Source organism: Mustelus asterias, chromosome 6, assembly GCF_964213995.1.
Source record: "Mustelus asterias chromosome 6, sMusAst1.hap1.1, whole genome shotgun sequence".
NCBI lineage: Eukaryota > Metazoa > Chordata > Chondrichthyes > Carcharhiniformes > Triakidae > Mustelus > Mustelus asterias.
In genome coordinates this window covers 84,614,266-84,641,891 of record NC_135806.1, presented here as the reverse complement: position 1 = coordinate 84,641,891, position 27,626 = coordinate 84,614,266, and the positions used below count along the sequence as shown (strand labels likewise).

Below are 27,626 nucleotides of genomic sequence, written 5' to 3'. Positions count from 1 at the left end.
GCTTTTAATATTTTAACCATATGAATGCCTAAGAATTGTACAAGACATAATACAAACAAAAGATATGTCTTAATAGCAATACTCTCCATTAATATGACCAATGAGGTTGTTTGAGAATTGCCATAATGTTAGGAGTGAAAGGTAGTACTTTAAATAGCAAGTTATAGTTTGAGTTATAAATTGTTCAGTAAGTTGGACTGTGACAATTTGAGTTCCACAGTGAGTGAACCAAGCCTCATGTCCTTCCCATCACCAATAACACCAATTTCCAGCTGTGCAACATTGCTGCCCTCTTGCTGAAAATCATCTTCATTCTTTGTTACCTCTAGATTTATTCCAATGTCCTCTCATCCTTCACAAGTTGTCATTTGTTCAACACACAGCAATCTGTAAACTGCTCCCCCCTCTTAAAAAAAACCCTCTACTTATCTACAAATCTCTGCTCCTTTAACAATTATCTCAAAAAACATATTTTTTGGCTAGGTTTTGGTCATCCCTTGCTAATCTTTCCCTCTGTCGTTTGCATTCCTTTTCCTGCCAGCTTCCATTTGTAAAGTCCTTTGGCATATTTTCCTTGATGTTAAAAGCGTTTTATTGATGGAGGCTTTTGTTTGAATTTGCTGTTGAGGAAGTTGGATTGTATCTGCAAATCAATTGAACTTTACTACATCAAAACCCCTCCAAATGCAGATACCATCTTGCAAGCTTTTATATAAAATATAAATGATACATTTGATTATGATGACTAGATTTTCTGATTTTGTTTTATTAAAGAGTTAGATTTAAAAAATAAGCATGAAAGCTCCGAACCTCTTGCTAAAATGGCTGAAGTTTTCAGCAGTCTCATGCCCTGCATCATATGTTACTAGGAACCATTCAACCTCACTGTCCCTACCTAGCTCCCTTGCCTCAGCCTTGAAGAACCAGGCTCCCTTGGCTAAGCTTGGAAAATTGGATGTGAACAGCATACCTCTTGAGTCTGTTTATAATCCGCCAATGACTGTTTCAGTCTAAACGGCACTAATATCTGTTAAGTTTATATTTATATGATCTGGTGTAACTGCCATCAGGTTTATTCTCTCAAAAATGCAGGCCAACAATAAATAATTGAATGGAAAGGAAGCTCCATTGAGTTGAGGAATCATAGGCTCAGGATCAAGACTTGAATGTGAAGAGATCTAACATTGTTAATATTGTTTCAGAAGTTTGCTTTGAGGCTTGTAAAATAGTACAGGAGACTGAAATTCCAGTGAAGTGTTTTTATAGCCAGCAGTAACCATGAAACTGAATATGTATAATGTGGTTTTTTTCATGTTAGACAACTGTAGTGACCTCAACTCCGAGCTCCAGAGGGTATTGACTGGACTGGAGAATGTAGTCTGTGGAAGGAAAAAGAGCAGTTGCAGTCTATCAGTGGCAGAAGTGGACAGACACATTGAACAACTTACCACAGCCAGTGAGCACTGTGATTTGGCTATAAAGGTATTCATTCACTTGATTCATCAAATGTTTTGGCCCTTCACTTCATCTAACAGCTTTCACACTGCCATCTTAATTTTGTTAAGAACAGCTTCGAGGAAACAAAGAACAATACAGCACAGGAACAGGCCCTTCGGCCCTCCATACCCGCGCCGCTCCCTGGTCCAAACTAGACCATTCTTTTGTATCCCTCCATTCCCACTCCGTTCATGTGGCTATCTAGATAAGTCTTAAACGTTCCCAGTGTGTCCGCCTCCACCACCTTGCCCGGCAGCGCATTCCCGGACCCCACCACCCTCTGTAAAATACGTCCTTGTGATATCTGTGTTAAACCTCTCCCCCCGCACCCCCCCCTCACCCTGAACCTATGACCCCTCGTGAACATCACCACCGACCTGGGAAAAAGCTTCCCACCGTTCACCCTATCTGTGCCTTTCATAATTTTATAAACCTCTATTAGGTCATCCCTCATCCTCCGTCTTTCCAGTGAGGACAACTTCAGTTTACCCAATCTCTCCTCATAACTAAGCCCTTCCATACCAGGCAACATCCTGGTAAACCTCCTCTGCACTCTCTCTAAAGCCTCAACGTCCTCCTGGTAGTGTGGCGACCAGAACTGGGTGCAGTATTCCAAATGCGGCCGAACCAACGTTCTATACAACTGCAACATCAGACCCCAACTTTTATACTCTATGCCCTGTCCTATAAAGGCAAGCATGCCATATGCCTTATTCACTACCTTCTCCACCTGTGACGTCACCTTCAAGGATCTGTGGACTTGCACACCCAGGTCCCTCTGCGTATCTACACCCTTTATGGTTCTGCCATTTATCGTATAGCTCCCCCCTATGTTAGTTCTACCAAAATGCATCACTTCGCATTTATCTGGATTGAACTCCATCTGCCATTTCTTTGCCCAAATTTCCAGCCTATCTATATCCTTCTGTAGCCTCTGACAATGTTCCTCACTATCTGCAAGTCCAGCCATTTTCGTGTCGTCCGCAAACTTACTGATCGCCCCAGTTACACCTTCTTCCAGATCGTTTATATAAATCACAAACAGCAGAGGTCCCAATACAGAGCCCTGCGGAACACCACTAGTCACAGGCATCCAGCCGGAAAAAGACTCTTCCACTACCACTCTCTGTCTTCTGTGACCAAGCCAGTTCTCCACCCATCTAGCCACCTCCCCCTTTATCCCATGAGATCCAACCTTTTGTACCAACCTACCATGAGGGACTTTGTCAAACGCTTTACTAAAGTCCATATAGACGACATCCACGGCCCTTCCCTTGTCAACCATTCTAGTCACTTTTTCAAAAACCTCCACCAGGTTAGTGAGGCATGACCTCCCTCTCACAAAACCATGCTGACTATCGTTAATGAGTTTCTTTTCTAAATGCGCATACATCCTATCTCTAAGAATCCTCTCGAACAACTTCCCTACCACGGACGTCAAGCTCACCGGCCTATAATTTCCCGGGTTATCCTTCCTACCCTTCTTAAATAACAGGACCACATTAGCTATCCTCCAATCCTCTGGGACCTCACCTGTGTCCAGTGACGAGACAAAGATTTGTGTCAGAGGCCTAGCGATTTCATCTCTCGTCTCCCTGAGCAACCTTGGATAGATTCCATCAGGCCCTGGGGATTTGTCAGTCTTTATATTCCCTAAAAAAACCTAACACTTCCTCCCTTGTAATGGAGATTTTCGCTAACGGGTCAACACTCCCTTCCGAGACTCTCCGAGTCAACACATCCCACTCCTTTGTGAATACCAACGCAAAGTATTCATTTAGGATCTCCCTTATTTCTTTGGGCTCTAAGCATAATTCCCCACTTTTGTCCCTGAGAGGTCTGATTTTTTCCCTGACAACCCTTTTGTTCCTAACGTATGAATAAAATGCCTTGGGATTCTCCTTAATCCTGTCTGCCAAGGACATTTCGTGACCCCTTTTTGCCTTTGGGCTTTTATCTTGTTCACCAATTATGCCATCTAGCTCATCTCTTTTATCTGCCTTGCTTATTATATCACAATTTATGACAAAAATTAGTATTTGCTGAAATGAAGATTTACCTATTGTTACTGTTCACAAAATCAGTTTCATTCTGTGGGATAAGGAACAATAAAGATTGAATAGGCAAGAAAAAAGTGATCAATTAAATTCCTCAATTGACAAATAGGAACAACCAACCAAGTGAAATGCAAAGATTTAGTGAAGTTGATTTGGCAATTTGACCCCCTTCCCTTACTTGTGTAACAATCCTTTCTTGTCTTCTGTGTACAGATTGTCCCAATCCTACCTGGGCATACCAGACAAGACCTGTGTTTGATATTTCTGTCCTAGTTCTTGATGTAGTCTGCAAGTTGCACTGTGGTAGCTGTCAGTGTCTGATCAAATTGAATGGTGGAGTAAGTTCAATGGTTTGAATGGCCTACTGTTCTTCCTATGTTCCTAGGAATTTTAGGCACATAGGACGAGGAGAGGACCATTCAACCCATTGAAGCTGCTCCTTCAATCAATTTGATCAGACACAGCCATATCATATGCCACAGTGCAACTTGCAGATCACATAAAGAACTCTGGCAGCTCCTCGTGTTAACCACATCTGATAATGGTGTTCTTGGTATACAGCACCCTAAAAGAACCTCCTTCCCCTCTCGCACAATATTTACATGCCTGGTTAGATGAACTTTGCTGCTAGTGTATATCTCCGTAATAGCTTAATATTAAAGATCCCATGATACAGGACAAAATTGCATCCTTCTGGAATTCCAGGAAACGTTTCCTTCTTAGCCAATGCCACCAAAAGCAAACTGACTGGTCATTCCACCATAGAGTTTTGTGGGACATTTTCTGTGTGCAAAACCCTCGAGGCTTTTGAGAACTTTTACAGAGGTAATAAAGTGCTGAGTAAATCGTTTTTTTTATAGAAATGTTTTCAATAAGTTAGCTGAAAAATTTGGGAGAGGCTAGATTGACCAGTTGACATTTTCCTAGCAACATAAGAAGAGTAGGCCATTCAACCCATTGAACCTGCTCCACCATTCAATTTGATCATGGTTGATCAACTACATCAAATGCCACTTTCCTGTACTATTTCCATATCCCTTTATGTCATTGGTCTCCAGAAAGCTATTGTTTTCTGTCTTGAACATGCTCAGTGATTGAGCTTCCACAGGCCTCTGGGGTAGAGAATTCCAAAGATTCACCACCATCTGAAGAAATTCCTCCTCACCTCAGTATTAAATAGCCTATGCCTTAAACTGAGATTATTCCCCTGGTTTTAGACTCTCAAACCAAGGGAACATCTTATCTACCTCCACCCTATCATGCACTAAGAATTTTGTAAGTTTCAACGAGGTCCCCCCTCATTCTTTGAAACTCTAGGGAATACAGGTCCAGTCTCCTCCTCTTATGTGTCTCTGTTGCACTCACTCAGGATGGCAGATTGTTAATAATGGGGTATCACAAGGACCGTACTGGGTCTACAGATATTCACAATCTATATAAATGATTTGGATGTCAGGACCAATTGTAATATTTCCAAATTTGCTGATGACACAGAACTTGGTCATCCAAGTATGTCCTTCCTTGGATAAGGCAACTGAAACTGTGTACAATACTCCAGATGAGGTCTCACCAAGGCACTACAGAATTGCAACAAGAAATCCTTATTCCTCTACTATGTGGAGTTTGCATGTTCTCCCTGTGTCTGCGTGGCTTTCCTCGGTGCACCAATTTCCTCCCACAGTCTAAAGATATGCAAGTTAGGTGGATTGGCCTTGCTAAGTTGCCCCTTAGTGTCCAAAGATGTGTAAGGTAGATGGATTAGCCATGGTAAATGGTGTGGGGTTATGGAGATCAGGCAAAGGGAAGGCCATGGGTGGGGTGCACTTCGAGAGAGTTGCTACCGATTCGATCGGCCAGGTGGTCACTTTCTGCACTGCAGGGATTCAATGATTCTATTCTATGGTTCTCTTCAAATCCCCTTACGATGAAGGCCAACATGCCATTTACCTTCCTAATTGCTTGCTGCACCTCTATGCTAGTTTTTAGTGATTTATGAACAAGGACACCCAGATCCCTTTGGGCATCCACACTTCTCAGTCTCTCACCTTTTGAGAAATACTTTGGCTTCTTATTTTTCCTATCAAAGTGAATAACTTCACATTTATCCACATTATATTCCATCTGCCACGTTCTTGTCACTTAGCTTGTTCAAGTCATTTTAAAGCCCTTTTGCAACCTTCTCACAACTTACATTCCTACCAAGCTCTGTGTCATCAGCAAATTTGGAAATATTAAATTGGTCCTGACATTCAAATCGTTTATATAGATTGTGAATACCTGTGGACCCAGTACGGTCCTTGTGATACCCCATTATTAACAACCTGCCACCCTGAGAATGATCCATTATCCTTACTCCCTGGTTTCTGTCTAATAACCAATTCTCAGTCCTTTCCCACAATCCAAATGCACTCTCAATATTATTTAATAATCTCTTGTATGGGACATTATTAAAAGCCTTCTGAAAATCTAAATACACTACATCTACTGATTGTCCCTTATCAATGCTGCAAGTAACATTCCCCCCAAAAAACTCCAAGGTGACAAAGAACATTGGCTCTGTTCTCCCCCCCAGATGCTGGCTGAGATTTTCTAGCATTTTCTGTTTTTGTTTCAGGTTCCAGCATCTCCAGTACTTTGCTTTTATGCAAAGAAAATAGTTTCTCTGCCATTTTCCTGTTCTCCACTATAAATTCCCCTATGCCCAGTTGTAATTTGCCCACATTTATCTTAGCTAATCTTTTCCTTTTCATGTACCTAAAGAAACTTTTACAGTCCACCGTGATGCTCCTTGTTAGTTTGTATTCATATTCTATTTTCCCTTTGTTAATCGGTTTGTTGGTCTCTTGTGTTCATACTTGGGTTTATGGTAATATCTTCACTTTAGAAGTAGGCAGTGGGTTCAAAACTCACTTCTGCTCTTGAGCAGATAATCTTACCTGACACATGCCTTAGTGCCATCTTTCAGAAAAGAGTTAACCTGACATCCAATCCAGTTGAATGTGAAATAAAATCATGGCTCTGAAAGAGAAGCAGGGATTTCTCCTGGTATCCTGGTCAACTTTCATCTCTCAACCACCAAATAATTTGATTTTTACATACTGTTTTAGCATTCATATTCCTGTAACTGAAACTACTGTACTTTAATAATTGCAAAGTATGAAGTATGTTTTATTTGTATTAACATTATTAAGACTGTAGAGGAGATTGAGGGAGTACTGGGACGTGACTTCTATCCAACCCTTGCTGAAGAGAGATCTCGATGGGAGAAGGAGTTAGCAGCTCTTCGGGAAGAAAATGAAAGCCTCACAGCGATGCTTTGTAGCAAAGAAGATGACCTAAACAGGACAAAGGCCACCATGAGTGCTATTCGTGAGGAACGAGACCGGTTACGTAGGAGGGCAAGTATCTGTTCTGCAAATAATTACACAGTAAGCTGAACAAGTAACATACAAACTTGCATACCTGGTGAAAAACTTGCAAAAGTCTCCATGCACCAAAAACAATCTGAGCCACGAATAAGATCAGCATTAACTTTACAGACCTTCTGTTCATCTAAATTTTTATCCTCATGTTTAGTATCCAGAAATGCAGATTTTTAATCTTTCTCATTTATGCCAGCCTACTCCTATCCCTTTTCCAGTCATGATAATTACATGGTAGTTCTACACATTGGCTTTATTCCTGGATGTGCTGCTAATTTATTTGTTTGTTCTTCACAACTCATGATATTGAACTTTTGTCTTCATTTATGCAGATGAATATCAAAAATATTGTGGATTGATTGTAACTCCTTGATCTGCTTGGAAATTGTGAGAGGGACTCCCATTTTATTCCTCAAACAAATTTCCATTTCACTGACATCAATAGGAAAGAAAATTAGATAGGTTACAAAACAAGCATCCACCATGCTGCTTACTAAATGGATTGATGTAACAGTTTTTGTTTTGACTTTATATCAGAGTGGATTTCTAATTCTCGTTAAAACGTTGTGGTAAAAAGCTGTGCCTGTTGCTTTTGTATATCATTACAGAAATAATTTAAGAATTGAAATTGTGTAAAAAGTTCATTTTCCTCTGCCACTCGGCGCTTGCAGTTCTTTGTAAATTATTCTACCTCTTATTCTGTAGGTATTCCAGTTACACTATGTAAAAACAGAAAATAGGAGCAGCAGGAGGCCATTTGGCTCTTGAAGCCTGCTCTGCCATTCATTATGATTATGTGATCATCCAACTCAATAGCCTGATCCCGCCTTCCCCAATATATAGTAGGGTAACAACTATTGCTTCCTTAAATTTTCTTTTTATTTGTCTGTCTTGCTCTGTCGATTTTGGGTTCGTTTCTTGCTTGGGTGCATTGCCCCTTTCAATTGTGCACAGGCCCTCTTGGCTCCTGGTATCCTTCTCCCAATCTTTGAGAAAAATCCATATGATTGACAGCTATACATTTGAAAATGCTAGATGCTTGAACCTATCTTTACACCATCGCTCTGGTGACAAATTTAGATGATGCAAAGCTTTGTAGGTTCTTTTATTCTTTCATGAGATGTGAATATCGCTGGCATGGCCAGTATTTGTTGCTTATCTCTAATTAGGATGGTGGTGATTTGCCTTTTTGAACTGCTGCAGTCTGTGTGACGGAGTTTAAGAATTTAAGATAGAAATGTGGATAGTATATTAAAATATAGAGCCTAATTAATCCAATCTACTTAGTCATTCATTTTAACTCTTTCAGATTTGAATGAGAATTAACCAACAGGGTAAGATAAGGCTCTTTAGATAGCAAACTCTAAGAAGTTTAAAGAGGAATATAAATTGATATGGTTAAATTCAAATATATAAAAACCATGCATCCATACAAAAACTCTCGGTTTTTAGTACACTGAGTATATGTCAATTATTAAAATCATTCACTATCCTCTTTCTTTACTAACTAACTTCTAGACTAACTTCTAATTAAAGATTTTTTAAAAACTTTACTTAGAAGTTGGTCTCGTAAAGAAAGAGGATAGTGAATGATTTTAATTATTCATAAATTATTAATAATACAAAGTATAAGGTAAAGGTACCATTGTCCCAGATGACCAATGGCCTGCTCTCCCCTTTGAGGGGGTGAGCTGACTGGTGCTGATTTAACCTGAGAATCACCACACCTCAGGCAAGGGGCAAAATTGAGAAGGCGGTGCCTTCATTAACCTTAGACGGAATTGAACTCGCGCTGTTGGCATCGCTCTGCACCATGAACCAGCAGTCCAGCCTGACAGGCTTCCAGTAGGTGATCAGGCCCCAAAAGGGGAACTTTGATCTTCGTTTGAACATGTGTTCTTCAATTAGAACAAGGCTCGCAAACAGTGTTTCCCGAAGGACTCATCAGTGGCCGTTGTGTCATGATTAGCTCATTGATTGGTTTTAGCTATCATGAGAGTAATTTGATTTGTTTAGTTGTCTTGGGCTTTTCAAAGCTCTTTCTAAAATAGAGATTCCAACCAAACTGAAAGTAAACAGCCTCCAATTTACTTTGAACTGAAACCACAACTCCATATTTTTCACCCTTAATATGATCACAATAGGAATAGTTGTAGCAATAATATGGGGAGGCAGTGGCATAGAGGTATTGTCACTGGACTAGTAGACCCAGGGCAAGATCTGGGAACCCAGGTTCAAATTCCACCATGGCAGGTGGTGAAATTGGAGTTCAATAAAAAATCTGGAATTAAAAGTGCAATGATGACCATGAAACCATTGTCAATTGTTGCAAAAACCCATCTTAGAATCCCTACAGTGCAGAAGGAGGCCATTCGGCCCATCGAGTCTGCACCGACCACAATCCCACCCAGGCCCTACCCCCACATATTTTACCCGCTAATCCCTCTAATCTACGCATCTCAGGACTCTAAAGGGCAATTTTTAACCTGGCCAATCAACCTAACCCGCACATCTGGTTCACTAATGTCCTTTAGGGGAGGAAATCTGTCATCCTTAACCTGGTCTGGCTTACATGTGACTCCAGACCCACAGCAATGCCTCTTAAATGCCCTCTGAAATGGAGGGCAATGGATGGGCAAGACATGCTGACCCAGCCAGAGACACTCCCATCCCATAAATTAATTTAAGACAAATTTATATTAATTTAGTTTATTATATTCAATTCATTTTATAATTTATTTAAGCTGCATTTCTTAAAGATCACCCATTTATTTTATCTGAGACTGTGTTGTTTGATACCAGTCTTTGTTCAATATATATTCTTTAGTTTCAAATGACTGTTCAAGCCCATGGAAAACTGGTTTCCTGGTTCTTCTAATCTGATAGCAAATTGAATGTTGGTCTTTATTTCCAAGGGAATGGAGTATAAAACTTGCTAAAACTGTACAAGGCATTAATAAGTAGTAGCTGATTGTCAGTATAACATAATATGAGATGGTTACTATTAGGAAGCCACATGTTACGATTCAGATGGTTTCTTTTCACCTTGTTAGCTTATCTCAGTAAGTTTAGTCTGAAAATGGGCGAGTTTTAATGAAAGTCACCACCCAAGCTCACTTGCAGTAGTTATACCCACAGTGCTGCATTTGTACAGGGCATTGGTGAGGCCGCAGCTGGAATACTGTGTGCAGTATTGGTCCCCTTATTTGCGGAAGGATATATTGGCCTTGGAGGGAGTGCAGAGAAGGTTCACCAGGTTGATACCAGAGATGAGGGGTGTTGATTATGAGGAGAGACTGAGCAGATTGGGTTTGTATTCATTGGAATTTAGGAGGCTGAGGGGGGATCTTATAGAGACCTATAAGATAATGAAGGGGCTGGATAGGGTAGAGGTGGAGAGATTCTTTCCACTTAGAAAGGAAACTAGAACTAGAGGGCACAGCCTCAAAATAAAGGGGGGTTGGTTTAGGACAGAGTTGAGGAGGAACTTCTTCTCTCAGAGGGTGGTGAATCTCTGGAATTCTCTGCCCACTGAAGTGGTGGAGGCTACCTCGTTGAAGATGTTTAAATCACAGATAGATGGATTCCTGATCGGTAAGGGAATTAGGGGTTATAGGGATCAGGCGGGTAAGTGAAACTGATCCACTTCAGATCAGCCATGATCTTATTGAATGGCGGGGCAGGCTCGAGGGGCTAGATGGCCTACTCCTGCTCCTATTTCTTATGTTCTTAGTGCTGTTCGGATTATGAAAGTACCAAGTAGGACGGAGCACCTCATGAACCTTGAAAATATATACTTGATTTCCCCTCTGAATATTTAAACTGTTATAATTCAGGTCAGAAACTCCAAAGTATTCTATGAAGTCCACCTGGATCATAAGTTTTGCACTTTGAATTTGGCTAGGGTGAGCATGACATATTTCAGCAATGATTTGACTGACCCACTAAGGAACTTTTATCAAACAAAGTTTATTTAAGTATGCATGGAAAGAAAATTAGCAATAACTTTTACCAATTACAAACAAGAAAAAAGCAATCATGGTATTGTATAAACCTTAACAGGTAAACACCGTTTCAACGAAACCAGTCCTATAAACAAAACCCTTGCCAGAGATTTAACACAGCAAAGACTAATGCTCATGTGATACTGGAATTAAACCCTTTGGCTGAATGCTGCAATTTTCTTGAGGCACAAACAGACAAGCTTGGAGTCAGAACAGCTTCAGTCCTTGGGTTGGGGAATTGAAACCTTGATTTCTCAGTCTTGTAACTTCCACCAGCCCTCTGGATACACCCAGAACAGTTTGAAGTCAGAACAGCTTCCCAAAACACCAAGGAGAGAAAGACTCTAGGCAAATCAACAACCAACAGCAGATTTTCCACTCCAGGAAGACAAGAAGCCTTGCTTTCAGCTAATCAGCAGAATTCCCAGTGCCAGGGACAGAAACACTGCTTTCAGTCTGATGTCCACTCCCTTCTAAACTAAAACTGAAAAATGAACATAGAACAGTACAGCACAGAACAGGCCCTTCGGCCCACGATGTTGTGCCGAGCTTTATCTGAAACCAAGATCAAGCTATCCCACTCCCTATCATCCTGGTGTGCTCCATGTGCCTATCCAATAACCGCTTAAATGTTCCTAAAGTGTCTGACTCTACTATCACTGCAGGCAGTCCATTCCACACCCCAACCACTCTCTGCGTAAAGAACCTACCTCTGATATCCTTCCTATATCTCCCACCATGAACCCTATAGTTATGCCCCCGTGTAATAGCTCCATCCACCCGAGGAATCCTTAGTTTTTTCCCTGGGGAGGAACCACCTGACTTTTACTTGTCAATCAATCTTTCTCCTCACAATGCAGGGTAATAAAACAAATCCCAGAACATCCCTGAGGCCCGTGGTAAAAATGAACAAAATTCTACTTAAGCCATTAAAGTAGTAATAAAATGACTTCTAGCAGACGGCCTGGCAACAATGAAACCAAACCTGCTTATAGCTGCAGAGAACATGATTTTAAAAAACAGCATTTCTTAAAGGTACACTAACATCACAATGGCTTACCAGGAGGGAGCAAACTAACGTGAGCCTTGTGAAACATGGCCCTGGATATTGTTCGACAATCTCACCTAGATATCTTCACTGGTTTCCACTCAAGAAATAAAAGCAGGAGCAGAGCACCAGGCCCTTCAAGCCTGTTCCTCCATTCAGTACAATCATGGCTGATCTAAGCTGGCCTCAACTCCCTTTCTGTGCCATTTTCCCATAGCCCTCTATTGCTTGATCTATTAGATATTGATCCACCCCCACTCTAAATGCTTCTAATGATCCAGCTTCACTACCCTTTGGGGCAGAGAGTTTTGCAGATTCATCACCCTCTGTGAAGAAATTTTTACGTACCTCAGTTTTAAATGACTGACCCTTTATCTTGTAGCTATGTCCCCTTGTTCAAGACTCTCCCACTAGTGAAAACATCTCTCAATCTACCCTGTCAAGCCCCCTCAGGATCTTTTATGTTTGAATAAGTTCACCCCTTGCTCTTCTAAACTCCATGGAATACAGACCCAGACTATTTTGTCTCTCTTGATAGGACAACCCTTTCATCCAAGGAAAGTGAATCTCCTTTGGACTGCCTCCAATGTTACTATATCCTGTTTTTAGATAAGGGGACCAGAATTGTACGTGGTATTCCAGGTGAGGCCTCACCTGGAATACCACGGTGTGTATCCTGTACAATTGCAACAAAACCTCCCTATTTTTAAACTCCAACCCCTGTGCAATAAAGGGAAAATGCGGGTTTGCCTTCTTAACTACCTGTTGGATCTGCTTGCTAGCTTTTTGTGATTCATGCATTAGAACATCTAGATCCCTCTGTACTTCATTCACCTGCAGTCCTTCTCCAGTTAGATAATCAACCTTTGAAAGTTTATTTATTAGTCAGAAGTAGGCTTACACTGCAATGAAGTTGCTGTGAAATTTCCCTAGTTGCCACAATTCGGCACTTCAGGTCAATGCGTCTAACCAACACGCCTTTCGGACTCTGGGAGGAAACCGAAACACCCTGAAGAAACCCACACAGACAAGGGTAGAACATGCAAACTCCGCACAGTGACACCCAAGCCAGGAATCGAACACAGGTCCCTGGAATTCTGAGGCATCATTGCTTGCCACTGTGCCGCCCCCAAAGCGCACGACATCGCACTTCCCCACATTAAAGCCCATTTGCCAGGTTTTCGCCCAGTCACCCAATCTATCTATATCCCTTTGCAGAATCTCAATATCCTCATCACAACATGCCCTTCCATCTATCTTCATATCATTAGCAAATCCGGAAACCTTGCATTTTGTTCCTTTCTCCAGGTCAGTAATGGAATTGCAGACCAAGAACTGATCCACAAGGTACTCCAATAGTTACATCTTTCCACTTTGAAAATGATCCAATTATCCAACTGTCTGTTTTCTATGTGACAGCCAGTTTTCAATGCATGTTAACACACTTCCTCCAAATTCGTGGTCTTTGACTTTATGCTCCAGCCTCTTATGTGGCACCTTGTCAAATGCCTTTAGGAAATCTAAATACATTACATCTACAGGTTCCCCTCTATCTGCTCCCTTTAACATCCTCAAGGTATTCGAGCAAATTTGTCAAAAATGATTTACCTTTCATAAAACCGTGTTGACCAGGTTTGATTATAATCAGCTTTCCTAAATGATTAGCTGTTTCCTCTTTGATTATTGATTTCAGTGTCTTGCCAATAATAGACATTAAACTAACTGGCCTATAATTCCCTGCCTTCTGCCTTTCTCCCTTTTTGAACAAGGAAGTCTCATTGGCTGTTTTTTCAAGTTTCTGGTACCCTCCCAGAATTGAGCAAGTTATGAAAAATTTCAACCAAAGATCCATTATCTCTGCAGCCACTTCCATTAGAACCCTCCACGTGTTAACTAGCATTGATTACAGTTCTTTCTTCAGGTATTATCCTTCTCGCCTTTAAATCTGCCATTGTTATCCACTGCCCTTGCAAACTACCACCCCACCTCCAACCTCCCTTTCCTCTCAGAAGTCCTTGAATTGTTTTGCCTCCCAAATTTATTCCCATCTTTCTTGAAACTCCATGTAGAATTCCCTCTAATCGGGTTTCTGCCCATGCCACAGTATCTAAAGTACTCGCATCAAAGTCACGTGACTGTGATACTGAAGCAGTCCATGTTCAAATGCATCAAGTTCTGGACAATATCCAGGCTTGGGCTGACAAGTAACATTCATGCCACACAAATGCAAGTCAGTGACCATCACCAATAAGAGACACACTAACCACTGCCCCGACATTCAATGGTGTTACCATCACTGCCAACATGGTTACCATTGACCAACAATTCAACTGAATCTGCCACATAAATGCAGTGGCTAGAAGAGCAAGTCAGAGGCTAGGAATAGGAGAGAGACTCACCTCCTGACTCCCCAAAGCCATCTACAAGGCACAAGTCAGGAGTGCGATGGAATACTCCCCACTTGCCTGGATGGGTGCAGCTCCAACAATGCTCAAGAAGCTTGACACCATCCAGGGCAAAGCAACCCACTTGATTGGCAACACATCCACAAAAATCCACTCTTTCTACTACCAATGCTCAGTAGCAGCGGTGTGTACAATGTACAAGGTGCACTGCAGAATTTCACCAAAGATCCTTAGACAACACTTTCCAAACTCTCAACCACTTCCATCTAGAAGGACAAGGGCAGCAGATACATGGGAACATCACCTGCAAGTTCTCCTCCAAGCCACTTACCATCCTGACTTGGGAATTTCTCATCATTCCTTCTCAATTGCTGGGTCAAAATCCTGGAATTCCCTCCCTAAGGGCATTGTGGGTCAACCCACAGCATGTGGACTGCAGCATTTCAAGAAGGTAGCTCACCGTCACCTTTTCAAGGGCAACTAGGGATGGGCAATAAATGCTGGCCAGCCAGCAATGCCCATATCCCATGAATGAATAAAAAAAAGTAAACTGTCCTTCCTGTCCCCTTGATCTGTTTTGCAGCCATTGACATAGTTAACCATGCCAAACTTTTTCAACAGTTCTGCATTGTTGTCTAATTGTGTAGGATTGCATTCACTTTCTTATCCAATTAATTGTGCTGAAGAATCTTCTGCAATGGCTGCTCTTCCCACTTCCTCACCACTGCTTCCCTTGACTCCATCACTGTTGCTGAAGCATCAGACTGCTTGGCTGATATCTAATACTGGATGAACACAAATTTCTTCCAGTTAAAGATTGGAAAGTCTGATGCCATTGTCCTCGTTCCCTGCTGTAAGTTCTATTACTGATCTGCTCACTCTTTTGTGCTCTCTGCCACCTGTCCGTCACTGAACCAGACTTCCAACCTTGTTACAATATTTGACCCTGAGATGAGCTACTGATTACATACCGGACCATCATTTAAGATTCCCTATTTCCACCTTTGTGACATCAACCAATGCTGCCTCCCCTCAGTTAATCTGCTGCTGAAACCCTAATCTGTCTTTATTACCTCTGTACTGAAGTACCTTAGTGCACTCCTGGCTGGCCTCCCGCACTCTATCCTCTTGAGGTCACCCAAAACTCTGCTGTCCCTACCCTCATTTGCACCAAATCCGATTGACCTATCACCTTGCTGAGCGACATTGACTCCAAGTGTATGAACTCCTTGAAAGTTTAAATTCCCATTTGTTTTCAGATCTATCTATTGCCCATCCCTCCTGGTCTCAATCTCCTCCTGCCTCGTAACTCTCTGAAATATCTATTTTCATGTAATTCTAGTACCATGAGCCTTCTCCATTTTAATCACTCCACTATTGGTGACTGATTCACAGCCCAAAACTCTGGAACTTCCTAAATCTCTGGCGCTCTCTCTTTTCTCTTTTAAGTTTGCGTTAAAACCTGCCTCTTTGATCAGATTTTTGACCATTTGCCCTCTATTTGCCTTGTATGGGTCAGTGTCAGTTCTTACTTTATAACCTATCCTGTGAAGTGCCTTGGGGCATTTATTGCATAAACTCAGCTTTAAAGATTGTACTGTACCCTGCAAATCCACTACAAAATCATTGTGTTCTCCTGCAAGTCATAATTTAACAATAAAATGACTATCCTTAGAATAATTTATTTCTGCTTTAAACAATGGTTGCAATAGTTTTTCTTTTTATTTCAGGTTCGGGAGCTGCAGACGCGTCTACAAAGCATACAGGCATCTGGCCCAGCTAGTCCAAGTCGTTTGACTGCAGCCAATCGACCAGTCAACCCCAGTACTGGTGAGCTCAGCACCAGCAGCGGCAGTAATGATATCCCTATTGCGAAGGTGAGTCTCTGTGGCCTCTGACCTTTTCACATTATATGCAACAGTCACTGTCATTTTGCAGCTGTTGCATAGGCTTAACAATCAGCTGGGAAATCATATTGCTTTCTCTTGGGAGTGTTTTAGAGTAGTCATGGAGAGGGTACATAGACTTGCACTGGAGGAGGAGGGAGATTTTTATTGCTGTTTATTCAGAGGTTTTAAAGTAGATTTAAAGGGTATATATTAGCATTATTTGTAAATTAATTTTATAATGTGATACAGTTTTTGCATGGTGTGCATCAATTACTAATTCTAACAGTCAATTCCTGATTGGTAGGTGGCTGAGCGAGTAAAACTGTCCAAGACAAGATCGGAATCTTCATCTTCAGATCGACCAGTCCTGGGCTCAGAGATCAGCAATATTGGAGTAAGTATTTAAAACATGATGGCGATGACAGTTCTCAAATGGTCTATAATTATCTGTCATGGTTTATAAATATCTGGTCATGTCCTAATTTAACCTTTAAGAACCATTCACAAGCAAACATCTGATTGACCATACATTTCTTTCTGAATGCCAGGTTGGTTAAAACAATTGAAATCATCTTCCTACCCCAGGGATAGCATTATTTATATCATTGTGGCCGACCCTTGCTTTTACAAGGGTACCCAATTCCACAAGGTAGCAGGAAAATGACTTTGCAGTATGGGGAGGAGGAGACAGAGGTCGTTATTGGACTGAAGAAGTTAATTTAAAAAACTAATTATTTAAGGAAAATATTGGCCTGTAGTGGGAAAGAATCAGTTTGGAATCTGTTACTTTAGCACTGCAATACCCATAATATGTCCCTGGAACAAGCACACGCAGTTCATGCTCGTATTTGTTGAAACAGCGAGGCTGGAGTTTTTTTACTGCACAGAATTACTGTGGCAGCCTGGTACCTGCCCGGACCATTGTTTTGCCTTCAGCTCCCGAAACTGTATGTGGTTTGGTGATAAGAAGAGTTGCCCAACTCTTCACTGTCCAGTTTCTGCCCTAACTCACCTTCATCATCACCACCACTCCCAGGGCTATTCAAACTAGTTGATTAAACACAAATGTAACGTAATTTTGTTACAATTAGAAAATGTTGGAAATACTCATTTAATCTGGCAATACTGTGGAGTGAGAAATAGAGTTAACACTTGAGGTCTTTGAACATTCATCTGTTTCTTTCTCCACATGCTACTAGACCTGCTGAATATTTCCGACATTTTGATTTTAATTTCAGATCTCCAGCATCCGCAACAGTTTGCTCATATTTTATTGTTATGAGCTGGGTGAAAACCAAAATAAGTGTATCACATGCCTCATTTCTTCCTTTTTTCCCATTATTCCATCTCTCCTGAAGGTGCATACTGTTATTTTGTAGGCACCTTTTGCAAGCGAGTAACTCCTTTGCAAATTTAGGAAGGGGGTTTGTCCACGAGTATAAGTGCAATCTGATGCCCACATGCTCACTTTCGGTGAGGGTGGCTGGATAGCAATCGGCAGAGGAAACAATATGAATTTTCTTCTTTTGCTCCCACAAACCGCTTCCTTCAACTTCCTCTTTTGCACTGGGGCAGCAGGACCAATTATAGTACTGAGAAAACTGATTCAGCATCCAGTTGAGGGCTATATTTGTGATACACATTCAACTTCTAATGGTACGTTTATATTGGCTCTCAGCTTTGTTAAATGTTGCTTTTTGTAATATATTGAAAATAGTGAGCCCAGAATTTGTAAATGCTATACTGTAAATAGCACTGTCAGCATAATGTTTGTGATCAGTTGGAAACACACAGGGTGCCATGTAATGTTACATCACAGCTGGCTGCATTTTCTGATTCGTGTCATCCGATCCACCCCTTTCACTGAGAATTCTCTTTTTAGAGATACTGTCCACTAAACAGCACCCCTTCCTGTACCTTTCCTTCTTCACTCCTCTCTCCTTCCCGTCTTCATAACCTTTCTTTGCTCCCTTGCCCATTTTGCTCCCTTGCCCACTTTGCTCCCTTGCCCACTTCCCTTCAGCCATACCCTCCTTTCTCTTCTACCCATTATCCATTCTACCTCTCTTTCCTCCCGTCCTCCTATCTGTGCTCACCTTATCCATTTCCTAATCTATCCAATTCCATCCTCTTGCACTGGAAAATGTAAATTGGTCTTGACTATTTTGTGCAGTGTCAAAAGAGATCAACTAACAAGTCGACAAATGAATGCTAAGATATTGTGTGCATAAGTTCAGTGTTTTTCCTGGCTGTTGGCAAAAGCGAGAGCAGAACTATGTTGGCACAGACTTGGTGGGCTGAAGGGCCTGTTTTGTTCTGTACTGTTCTTCTTTGTTCAGAAATACTTTTTGGCTTTTCAGTGTGTCAGAAGAAAAAAGTGAAGATTTTAAAAAAATATCCTGCACCTTATGTCTAATTTTTTCTGCCATACTATAATTATTATTGCTAGATAATCCATTACAATCCAGCAAATCCCTCAGTGATGCTGTCTCAGTGATGTTAATCAGCCTGCTGTCCCGGTAATGATTCACTTAGATTTTGTGCATCTGCATGTAATGGCATACTTCATAAAGATCATATAAACTTTATTTGTTATGCCTATACAGGTGTCCAGCAGCGTGGCAGAACATCTAGCGCATTCTTTGCAAGATTGCTCTAATATCCAAGAAATCTTTCAGACTTTGTATTCTCATGGTTCAGCTATCTCTGAAAACAAGATCCGTGAATTTGAAGTGGAAACTGAAAGGCTGAACAGGTGAAACACTCATAACTGTTTTAAGTTAGTTTTAAGAGGGACAGGGAAGAAAATAGTTATTTTTAGTTAAACAGTGTCAATGGTATAAATTGACACAGCATGATCTTGCTGCAAATGACGGTGGTGCCCTGACCCCATGCATAACTTAATAAATGATCACGCTTGCTCATTAGCTAGGCATTCCTGAAACATGCTTCTCTTAAGGTCAAGGGGGAAAAGGGAATAATGCATGATATGTCCCTAGCATTGGGTTCAGTTTGTCATTAGCAACGGCTTAGGAATAGATAATCATCTACTTGATTGACAAAGGGGTGAGAGTGAAAAAATGGGGAAGGGCTGGAAGCTAAATGAAAATGTAGATTTCTTTCCAACAGTGTTGAACAAAATTACGCACCGTGGATGTTGTAATTATAAACTTTCCTTGGCACAAAGACCATGAGGGAACATTTCATTTGCACAGTGCTGTTTGAAGCAACACTGCACAGATTTATATCAATTCCCATGGTCTGAGAGCAGGGTGGGTCACCACCTGCACGGCCTGCATAGGTGGATGTCGTCTATATGGATTTCAGTAAGGCATTTGACAAAGTCCCACATGGCAGGTTGGTTCAGAAGGTTAAGGCTCATGGGATACAAGGAAAAGTGGCTAGATGGGTGGAGAACTGGCTTGGCCATAGGAGACAGAGGGTAGTGGTCGAAGGGTCTTTTTCCGGCTGGAGGTCTGTGACCAGTGGTGTTCTGCAGGGCTCTGTACTGGGACCTCTGCTATTTGTGATATATATAAATGATTTGGAAGAAGGTGTAACTGGTGTAATCAGCAAGTTTGCGGATGACACGAAGATGGCTGGACTTGCGGATAGCGAAGAGCATTGTCGGGCAATACAGCAGGATATAGATAGGCTGGAAAATTGGGCGGAGAGGTGGCAGATGGAGTTTAATCCGGATAAATGCGAAGTGATGCATTTTGGAAGAAATAATGTAGGGAGGAGTTATACAATAAATGGCAGAGTCATCAGGAGTATAGAAACACAGAGGGACCTAGGTGTGCAAGTCCACAAATCCTTGAAGGTGGCAACACAGGTGGAGAAGGTGGTGAAGAAGGCATATGGCATGCTTGCCTTTATAGGACGGGGTATAGAGTATAAAAGCTGGAGTCTGATGATGCAGCTGTATAGAACGCTGGTTAGGCCACATTTGGAGTACTGCGTCCAATTCTGGTCGCCGCACTACCAGAAGGACGTGGAGGCATTAGAGAGAGTGCAGAGAAGGTTTACCAGGATGTTGCCTGGTATGGAGGGTCTTAGCTATGAGGAGAGATTGGGTAAACTGGGGTTGTTCTCCCTGGAAAGACGGAGAATGAGGGGAGATCTAATAGAGGTGTACAAGATTATGAAGGGGATAGATAGGGTGAACGGTGGGAAGCTTTTTCCCAGATCAGAAGTGACGTTCACGAGGGGTCACAGGCTCAAGGTGAGAGGGGCAAAGTATAACTCAGATATTAGAGGGATGTTTTTTACAGAGGGTGGTGGGGGCCTGGAATGCACTGCCAAGTAGGGTGGTGGAGGCAGGCATGCTGACATCGTTTAAGACTTACCTGGATAGTCACATGAGCAGCCTGGGAATGGAGGGATACAAACGATTGGTCTAGTTGGACCAAGGAGCGGCACAGGCTTGGAGGGCCTAAGGGCCTGTTTCCTGTGCTGTACTGTTCTTTGTTCTTTGTTTATTGATTGATATCCTTGGAAAAAAAGCTGTTTGGGCTGTGCAGGTGGCAAATGTGAGCTGTCTGCCCCTGGAGATTTCGATGTAGCCTGCGTAGTGCCACCAATATTTATGTTTACGGACACCTGGCTGATGCACTTTAAAATGTGAAGTGATGCATTTGGGAAAACAACATGGCGATATCATGAAATCTAAGTGATAATACCTTGTGGTATGTACAAGAATGGAGGGACCTGTGGATGCATTTTGACAAATGCTAGAAGGTGGCAAAGTATGTTGATAAGCAGTTACAAAAGTGTATGGGATATTTAGCTTTGTAAATAACAGTATTGGATACAAAGCAAGCCATGCTAAACATTTGCAAATCACTGACTAAACCTCAACTGGAGAAATATGGACAATTCTGGGCCCCACGTGTCAAGGTCTTCAGAGGGTAGAGTGGAGGTTACCAGGAATGAAGGAATTCAGTTATATACAAAGAGAGAAGCTCCAATTGTTCCGCTTAAAGTAGAAAGAGTTAAGGAGAAACTTAAATGGAGATGTTCAAAATTGAGGGGTTTTGATAGAGCAAGTTGGAAGAAGTTGTTCCTTCTAGTAAGTGGATCACTAATCAGAGATCATAGATTAAAATAAAAGAACTAGAAGGGACATGAGAATATTTTCCATGAGTTATCTGGAATACACTACCAGAAGAGTGGCAGAATTAAATTCCGCTGGAACCTTTGAGAAGCAATTTGAAATGCATTTGAGAGGAAGTAATTTCCAAGATTTGGGGAAAAATGTACTATCTGGGACTAAGTTAAATCGCTCTTCTAAAGAGCCAACACAGGCACGATGGGCTGAATGGCCCCATTTTTTTGTTGTTGCAAGATTCTGATTCTAATGCTTCTCTGAAATATCTTGGTTATTTTACTACGTAAAGGAGCTTTATAAAATGCAAGCTGTAGTTTGGCATCGTAACCTCTGTTTCATTAATTGTTCTATAATTTTAAAAATTCATTCTTGGGATGTTGGCGTTGCTGGCTAGGCCAGCATTTATTTTGTCTTTTTCTTCTGTAGTCGAATTGAACATCTAAAATCACAGAATGACCTTCTAACTATAACGCTGGAAGAGTGCAAAAGCAATGCTGAAAGAATGAGTATGCTGGTTGGTAAATATGAATCCAATAGTACAGCATTAAGACTTGCACTGCAATACAGGTAAATGCAACAAATACTGAAACCAACTTTACTAATGCGTTTAGTGCACTAATGCATTCAGTTTATTTTTAATTGTTCATATGAGGTCTGAACAGAGTAGATTGAGAGGAAACTTCCCATTGGTGGAGAGTTTGAGAGCAGAGAACACTGATGTAAAGTTATTGGCAAAAGAACCAAAGTGACATGATGAAAAATGTTATGCAAGTGGTGAGGATCTGGAAGGAATTGCCTGAGAAATTGGTGAAGGCAGATTCAATTGTGGCTTTTAAAATGGAATTTGGATAATTATCTGAAGAGAAAAGATTTTCATGGTGACAGGGAAATGGTTTAGGGAGTGGGACGAAATGAGTTGCTCCTGCAGAGAGGCAGCACAGATATAATGGGCCAAATGGCTTCCTTTTATGCTATAACATGAACGATCAGAAGGACTGCAGACTACTTCATTTAATAGTATCACTGTCACTTTGTGAATAATATGTGACAAATCTGAAATGTCATAAATTTTACATTGTACAAGTCTTTAAACTATATATTGTTGATTTGATTAATCTGCATTAAGAAAAAATGAATTCTCATCTCAAACCTAAGGACAGTTTCAGTTGTCAAAGTCACTTGCTAGAAATGCTGATTTAATTCAAAAATACACAAATTTAACAATTGAAGAGAGCCCATAGCTCTGCCATGCTGTGTTAACTCAATGTTAAGACAATTTTGCAGCTCTTCTTTTGAGACTTTTCCTCCAAAGTTGATGCTCAAAGTTGAAAAAACATCTTTTTATTAAGAGCTTTCAACTCACTGTGGAGATTTCAGACCAATCTACAACCAACAATCTGCTCTGAAAACATTTTGACAGCTGTGACAATTTGCCCTATAGCAGCTCAGACAATTAACAACAATCTAAATAAAACAATGCACAACAATTTTTTTAAAAAGTCAATTCGCCTTAATTCCCAATGTTAATGAACCTTTGAAAAGATTTCAGGATCTGGAGTTGGTGCTTTGCCAAAAACCTATCTATTCATCCTTGAACCATACCTTACCCTATTTGTATACTAAAGTTTGTTGTAATCCGTTCATTCCTTTTAGAAATATATTGTTTACAAAAAGACTAATGGGATATAAACATTATCTCTGCCCCACCTTCAATGGTGGCGATAATTATAACTCTCTTTGTAGCAAACTGATTAATTGAACAATTCCTATTACGTCCAGACATTACTGATCCTTTTCACAATCAACACTGTACAAACTAATCAATAATTCAGCAGTTGAAATCCACTATAATTAGAACATAATGTTTGCTAAATGCTTTCCTTGCTTCCCTGTGAATTAGCTGATTAGTTTTGGGCTATTTGCTAGAAAATTATGCAAGTAGTTTCTTTCATTTAGCTAACTACTGAAATTATCTCTCTTGCTTCTCCTTTGATCTGCCATCTTGTACTTTTAATATTATACATCTCCTGCTTGGGTTTGGTGTTGGCACACTTGCCTCTGAATCGAAAATTTATCGGTCCAAATTCCAGTGCACTGCTTGTGCACATAATCTAGGCTCGAAGTTCAGTGTGGTACTAAGAGAGTGCTATATTATCGAAGGTGGCATATTTCAGGTGAGATCAAAGCAAAGCCCAGTATTCTCCCTCATATGGACATGAACAATGCCATGGCCTTATTGGAAGAAGAGTAGTATGTAAATTTGTTCCTCAAACAAAACCAAGACAAGTTAACTGGTTGTTTAATTTATTGTTGTTCATAGGACTTCCTGTGTGCAAATTGGTTGTTTTCTTAGACAAGAACAATGACTCAGTGTAATTTATTGGCTGGAAAGGACATTGCTGTATGATTTTAAATTCTTTCTTTACATATAATCCAATGTATCTATCCTTGCCTCTCAGAGGAACAAAGATTTCTGGGCAGGGAGCAGGGGTTATGGAAGTGAATGATAGGAAGAAAGTTATAAAAATAGCGAGGTCTAGAATGTACTTGAAAACAAGGATGAGAATTTAAAGTTGAAGGTTAAGGAACTAATGTAAACCTGCAGGGAAAGGAACAATGGGTGAGAGGATTTCGTGCGGGAGACCATTACAGCAGCTATTTTTGACAAGGTGAGGTTCAGAGGGTGAAGTATGAAAGACAGGCCAACAAAGCTTTAGAATAGTGAAGTCTAGAGGTGACAAAATCATTTATCAGAGTGGACTGAGCCAGATGATGTTGCAGAAATGGATGTAGACAGTCTTAGGGAGGATTTAGGTTTGTAGGTTCAGCTCAGGGGCCAGTTTATGGGGAAACCAAAAATGATAACTACAGTCTTCCTAATGCTCTCACTGGAGGAAATTGTAACTAATAAGCATGGTTGTTGGATAAGCAATTTGACGTCACATGCACTGGAAGAGTTGAGAGAGGTTGTGCAGTGGGACTGTGATTAAAGTGGATGTTGTGAGCATATGTATGGAAGCTTACCTATGTGCTTGGGTGATGTTAACAGTGGGCACTGCGAACTGGGTGGGGCTAAGGATATGATCGTTGGCATCTCCAAAGGTAACAGTGTGGGAGCAGGATGAGACACTATTGTTGGATGTTCTGACAACAGTTTGATAAGCAAGAGTGGAACCAAGTGAGTTGGACACCTGGAGGAATTGTATTGGAGAAGGGTGATGTGTCCTTTAAAGACTTTAAAAAGTTGAGGAGGACAAGAAGGGAAATTTTAAATGGACCCAAGCTAGATGATGAGATGTGAAACAAGACATCAATCTTTTCCTTGTTCGTGGGTTTAGTCACATCATTATGGATCTCTGCCTCCAAACTACACATCCAGTGTCCAAGCTGACTCTCTCTTTGCTCTCACTCCTTACACTGGGGTTGGGCATTGTTTATCTTTATTAACATAATCAATCAACCAATCATTAACAGGAAAATCCACCATGGTTACAGTTACAGAAGTTGTTATTTTTGACGTTAAGGCAGTTTCAGTGCTGTAACAATTTAAGAAAATGACATAACTAGAAGCAGGACTGAGCAATTCAGACCTTTGAGCCTACTTCTCCATTTGACATGATCATGGCTGATCTTGTCTTGGCCACATCTAACCCATTTCTATTTAAATGTTTATAGAGGACTTTTGCATTCCATTTTACATTAGTTGTCAGTGAGTTCTCTTACTGTCTTGGCCTTTTGTATTTCTTTTTGCATTTCCCCCATGAACTTGTGAACTTTGTATATTCAGTTTGTTTCTCACTTGTATTTTTATCTATCATGTGCCCCATTCTGCTGCTTCATCTTACTCATCATCACCTCACCAATAGCTCTCTGGCTTTGCTTTCCCCATCTTTCCGCCTTGTGAGAATATACCCCAAATGTACCTGAACAATCTCCTCTTTGAAGGCAGTCCAATGTTCTATTCCGGTTCTACCTGCCAATTTTGCCAAACCCATTCTTGCCCCGTTGAAATTAATCATCCTCCAATTGAATATTTTTACTCTTAAATTTCTCCTTGTTCTTTTCCATAGCTAACCTATACATTATGATCTGCGATCATTGACACTTCATCCAGTCGACCTATCTCATTCTCCAGAGCTTGATCCAACAATGTCTCCTTCCTCACAGGGCCATAATAAGCACACTGGTCATGAACATTCTTCAGAAACTTTTCCCTGTCCTTCACACTATTACTATTCCAGTCTTTGTATTGTATCTGAAATTCCTCATTATCACTGCTCTATACTTTTTGCAGCTCTTCGCAATTTCCCTGCAGGTTTTCTCTGTGATGTCTTTCCCACTAGATTGTGGCCTATTAAATACATTCATTAGTGTGATGGTAGAATTGCAGGTTGCTATTCAGTTACATAAGTTGATGCTATAATGTTTAGTTGTAAAATATGATTGTTCACATTTATACTTTTTGTATCTCCAGTGAACAATGCATAGAAGCCTATGAGTTACTGCTGGCTCTGGCTGAGAGTGAACAAGGACTCATTCTGGGCCAATTTAGGGCTGCAGGTGTTGGATCTGTTGGTGGGTAACAAAGTATTCATATGTGATTTGTATCTATTTATCATATATAATTTAAGTTATGTATGCAATACTGTATACACTTCCAGGGCATGTTAACTTTCCTTGGCATTATATTTTGATCATGTATTCATGTACTCTATATCAAAAATATATAGCAATATTAGAGTCACAGCCATGTCTTCTAACCTATATGTCAAACAAATAATGCAAGATATCTTTCAGGCTTCCTAACACTAAGCTGCAACACAGCGTCTGTTGGTCCTAGTTCTGCCTATCATAGGTTTTAACTTGTACCCCAACAGAGTTTCAACACATTCCCTTGCCTGAAATTTGGGGCAGTCAAGTGATACCTGCTGGCACCCAACAAGAATGAACTCCAATCTAGGCCATTGCTTAGATGTTACATCTCTGTTGGTAATAGTGGTGAAGCAGCAATCTCAGTGGTTAACACACACACGTACCACATGCACCCAAAATGTAACAGCTGAAAAGCCAAGTCCCTATCTATCTTCAAATGCAAATGTTTAAAACTCAACCTATTTACTTACAAGCCCACTTCACCATGGCCTCTTATCACAAATGTATGCACTTAGCACTTTTCATCCCTTGTATCTTTCAACTCTGTAAGAAGTCTCACAACACCAGGTTAAAGTCCAACAGGTTTATTTGGTAGCAAATACCATAAGCTTTCGGAGCGCTGCTCCTTCGTCAGATGGAGTGGAAATGTGCTTTCAAACGGTGCACAGCGACACAACATCAAGTTACAGAATACTGATTAGAATGCGAATCCCTAAAGCCAGCCAGGTCTTAAAGGTACAGACAATGTGGGTGGAGGGAGCATTAAACACAGGTTAAAGAGATGTGTATTGTCTCCAGACAGAACAGCTAGTGAGATTCTGCAAGCCCAGGAGGCAAGCTGTGGGGGTTACTGATAATGTGACATAAATCCAACATCCCGGTTTAGGCCGTCCTTGTATGTGCGGAACTTGGCTATCAGTTTCTGCTCAGCGACTCTGCGCTGTCGTGTGTCGTGAAGGCCGCCTTGGAGAACGCTTACCTGAAGATCCAAGGCTGAATGCCCGTGACTGCTGAAGTGCTCCCCCACAGGAAGAGAACAGTCTTGCCTGGTGATTGTCGAGCGGTGTTCATTCATCCGTTGTCGTAGCGTCTGCATGGTTGAACACCGCATGAATGAACACCGCTCGACAATCACCAGGCATGACTGTTCTCTTCCTGTGGGGGAGCACTTCAGCAGTCACGGGCATTCAGCCTTGGATCTTCAGGTAAGCGTTCTCCAAGGCGGCCTTCACGACACACGACAGTGCAGAGTCGCTGAGCAGAAACTGATAGCCAAGTTCCGCACACATGAGGACGGCCTAAACCGGGATGTTGGATTTATGTCACATTATCAGTAACCCCCACAGCTTGCCTCCTGGGCTTGCAGAATCTCACTAGCTGTTCTGTCTGGAGACAATACACATCTCTTTAACCTGTGTTTAATGCTCCCTCCACCCACATTGTCTGTACCTTTAAGACCTGGCTGGCTTTAGGGATTCGCATTCTAATCAGTATTCTGTAACTTGATGTTGTGTCGCTGTGCACTGTTTGAAAGCACATTT

At 41.1% G+C, this 27,626-nt stretch overlaps 1 protein-coding gene across 2 annotated transcripts in view; it reads left to right on the top strand.

Moving 5' to 3' along the window:
• The window catches only part of mcc (MCC regulator of WNT signaling pathway), a 183,291-nt gene that overhangs the window by 130,423 nt on the left and 25,242 nt on the right, over positions 1-27,626 (top strand). For both annotated transcript variants that reach the window (XM_078214653.1, XM_078214654.1), the window contains 7 exons: positions 1,319-1,482; positions 6,746-6,952; positions 16,164-16,310; positions 16,627-16,716; positions 18,929-19,077; positions 21,859-21,999; positions 25,907-26,007. In XM_078214653.1, coding sequence (XP_078070779.1) covers positions 1,319-1,482; positions 6,746-6,952; positions 16,164-16,310; positions 16,627-16,716; positions 18,929-19,077; positions 21,859-21,999; positions 25,907-26,007 — 999 coding nt within the window. The remainder of the gene's footprint in view (positions 1-1,318; positions 1,483-6,745; positions 6,953-16,163; positions 16,311-16,626; positions 16,717-18,928; positions 19,078-21,858; positions 22,000-25,906; positions 26,008-27,626) is intronic.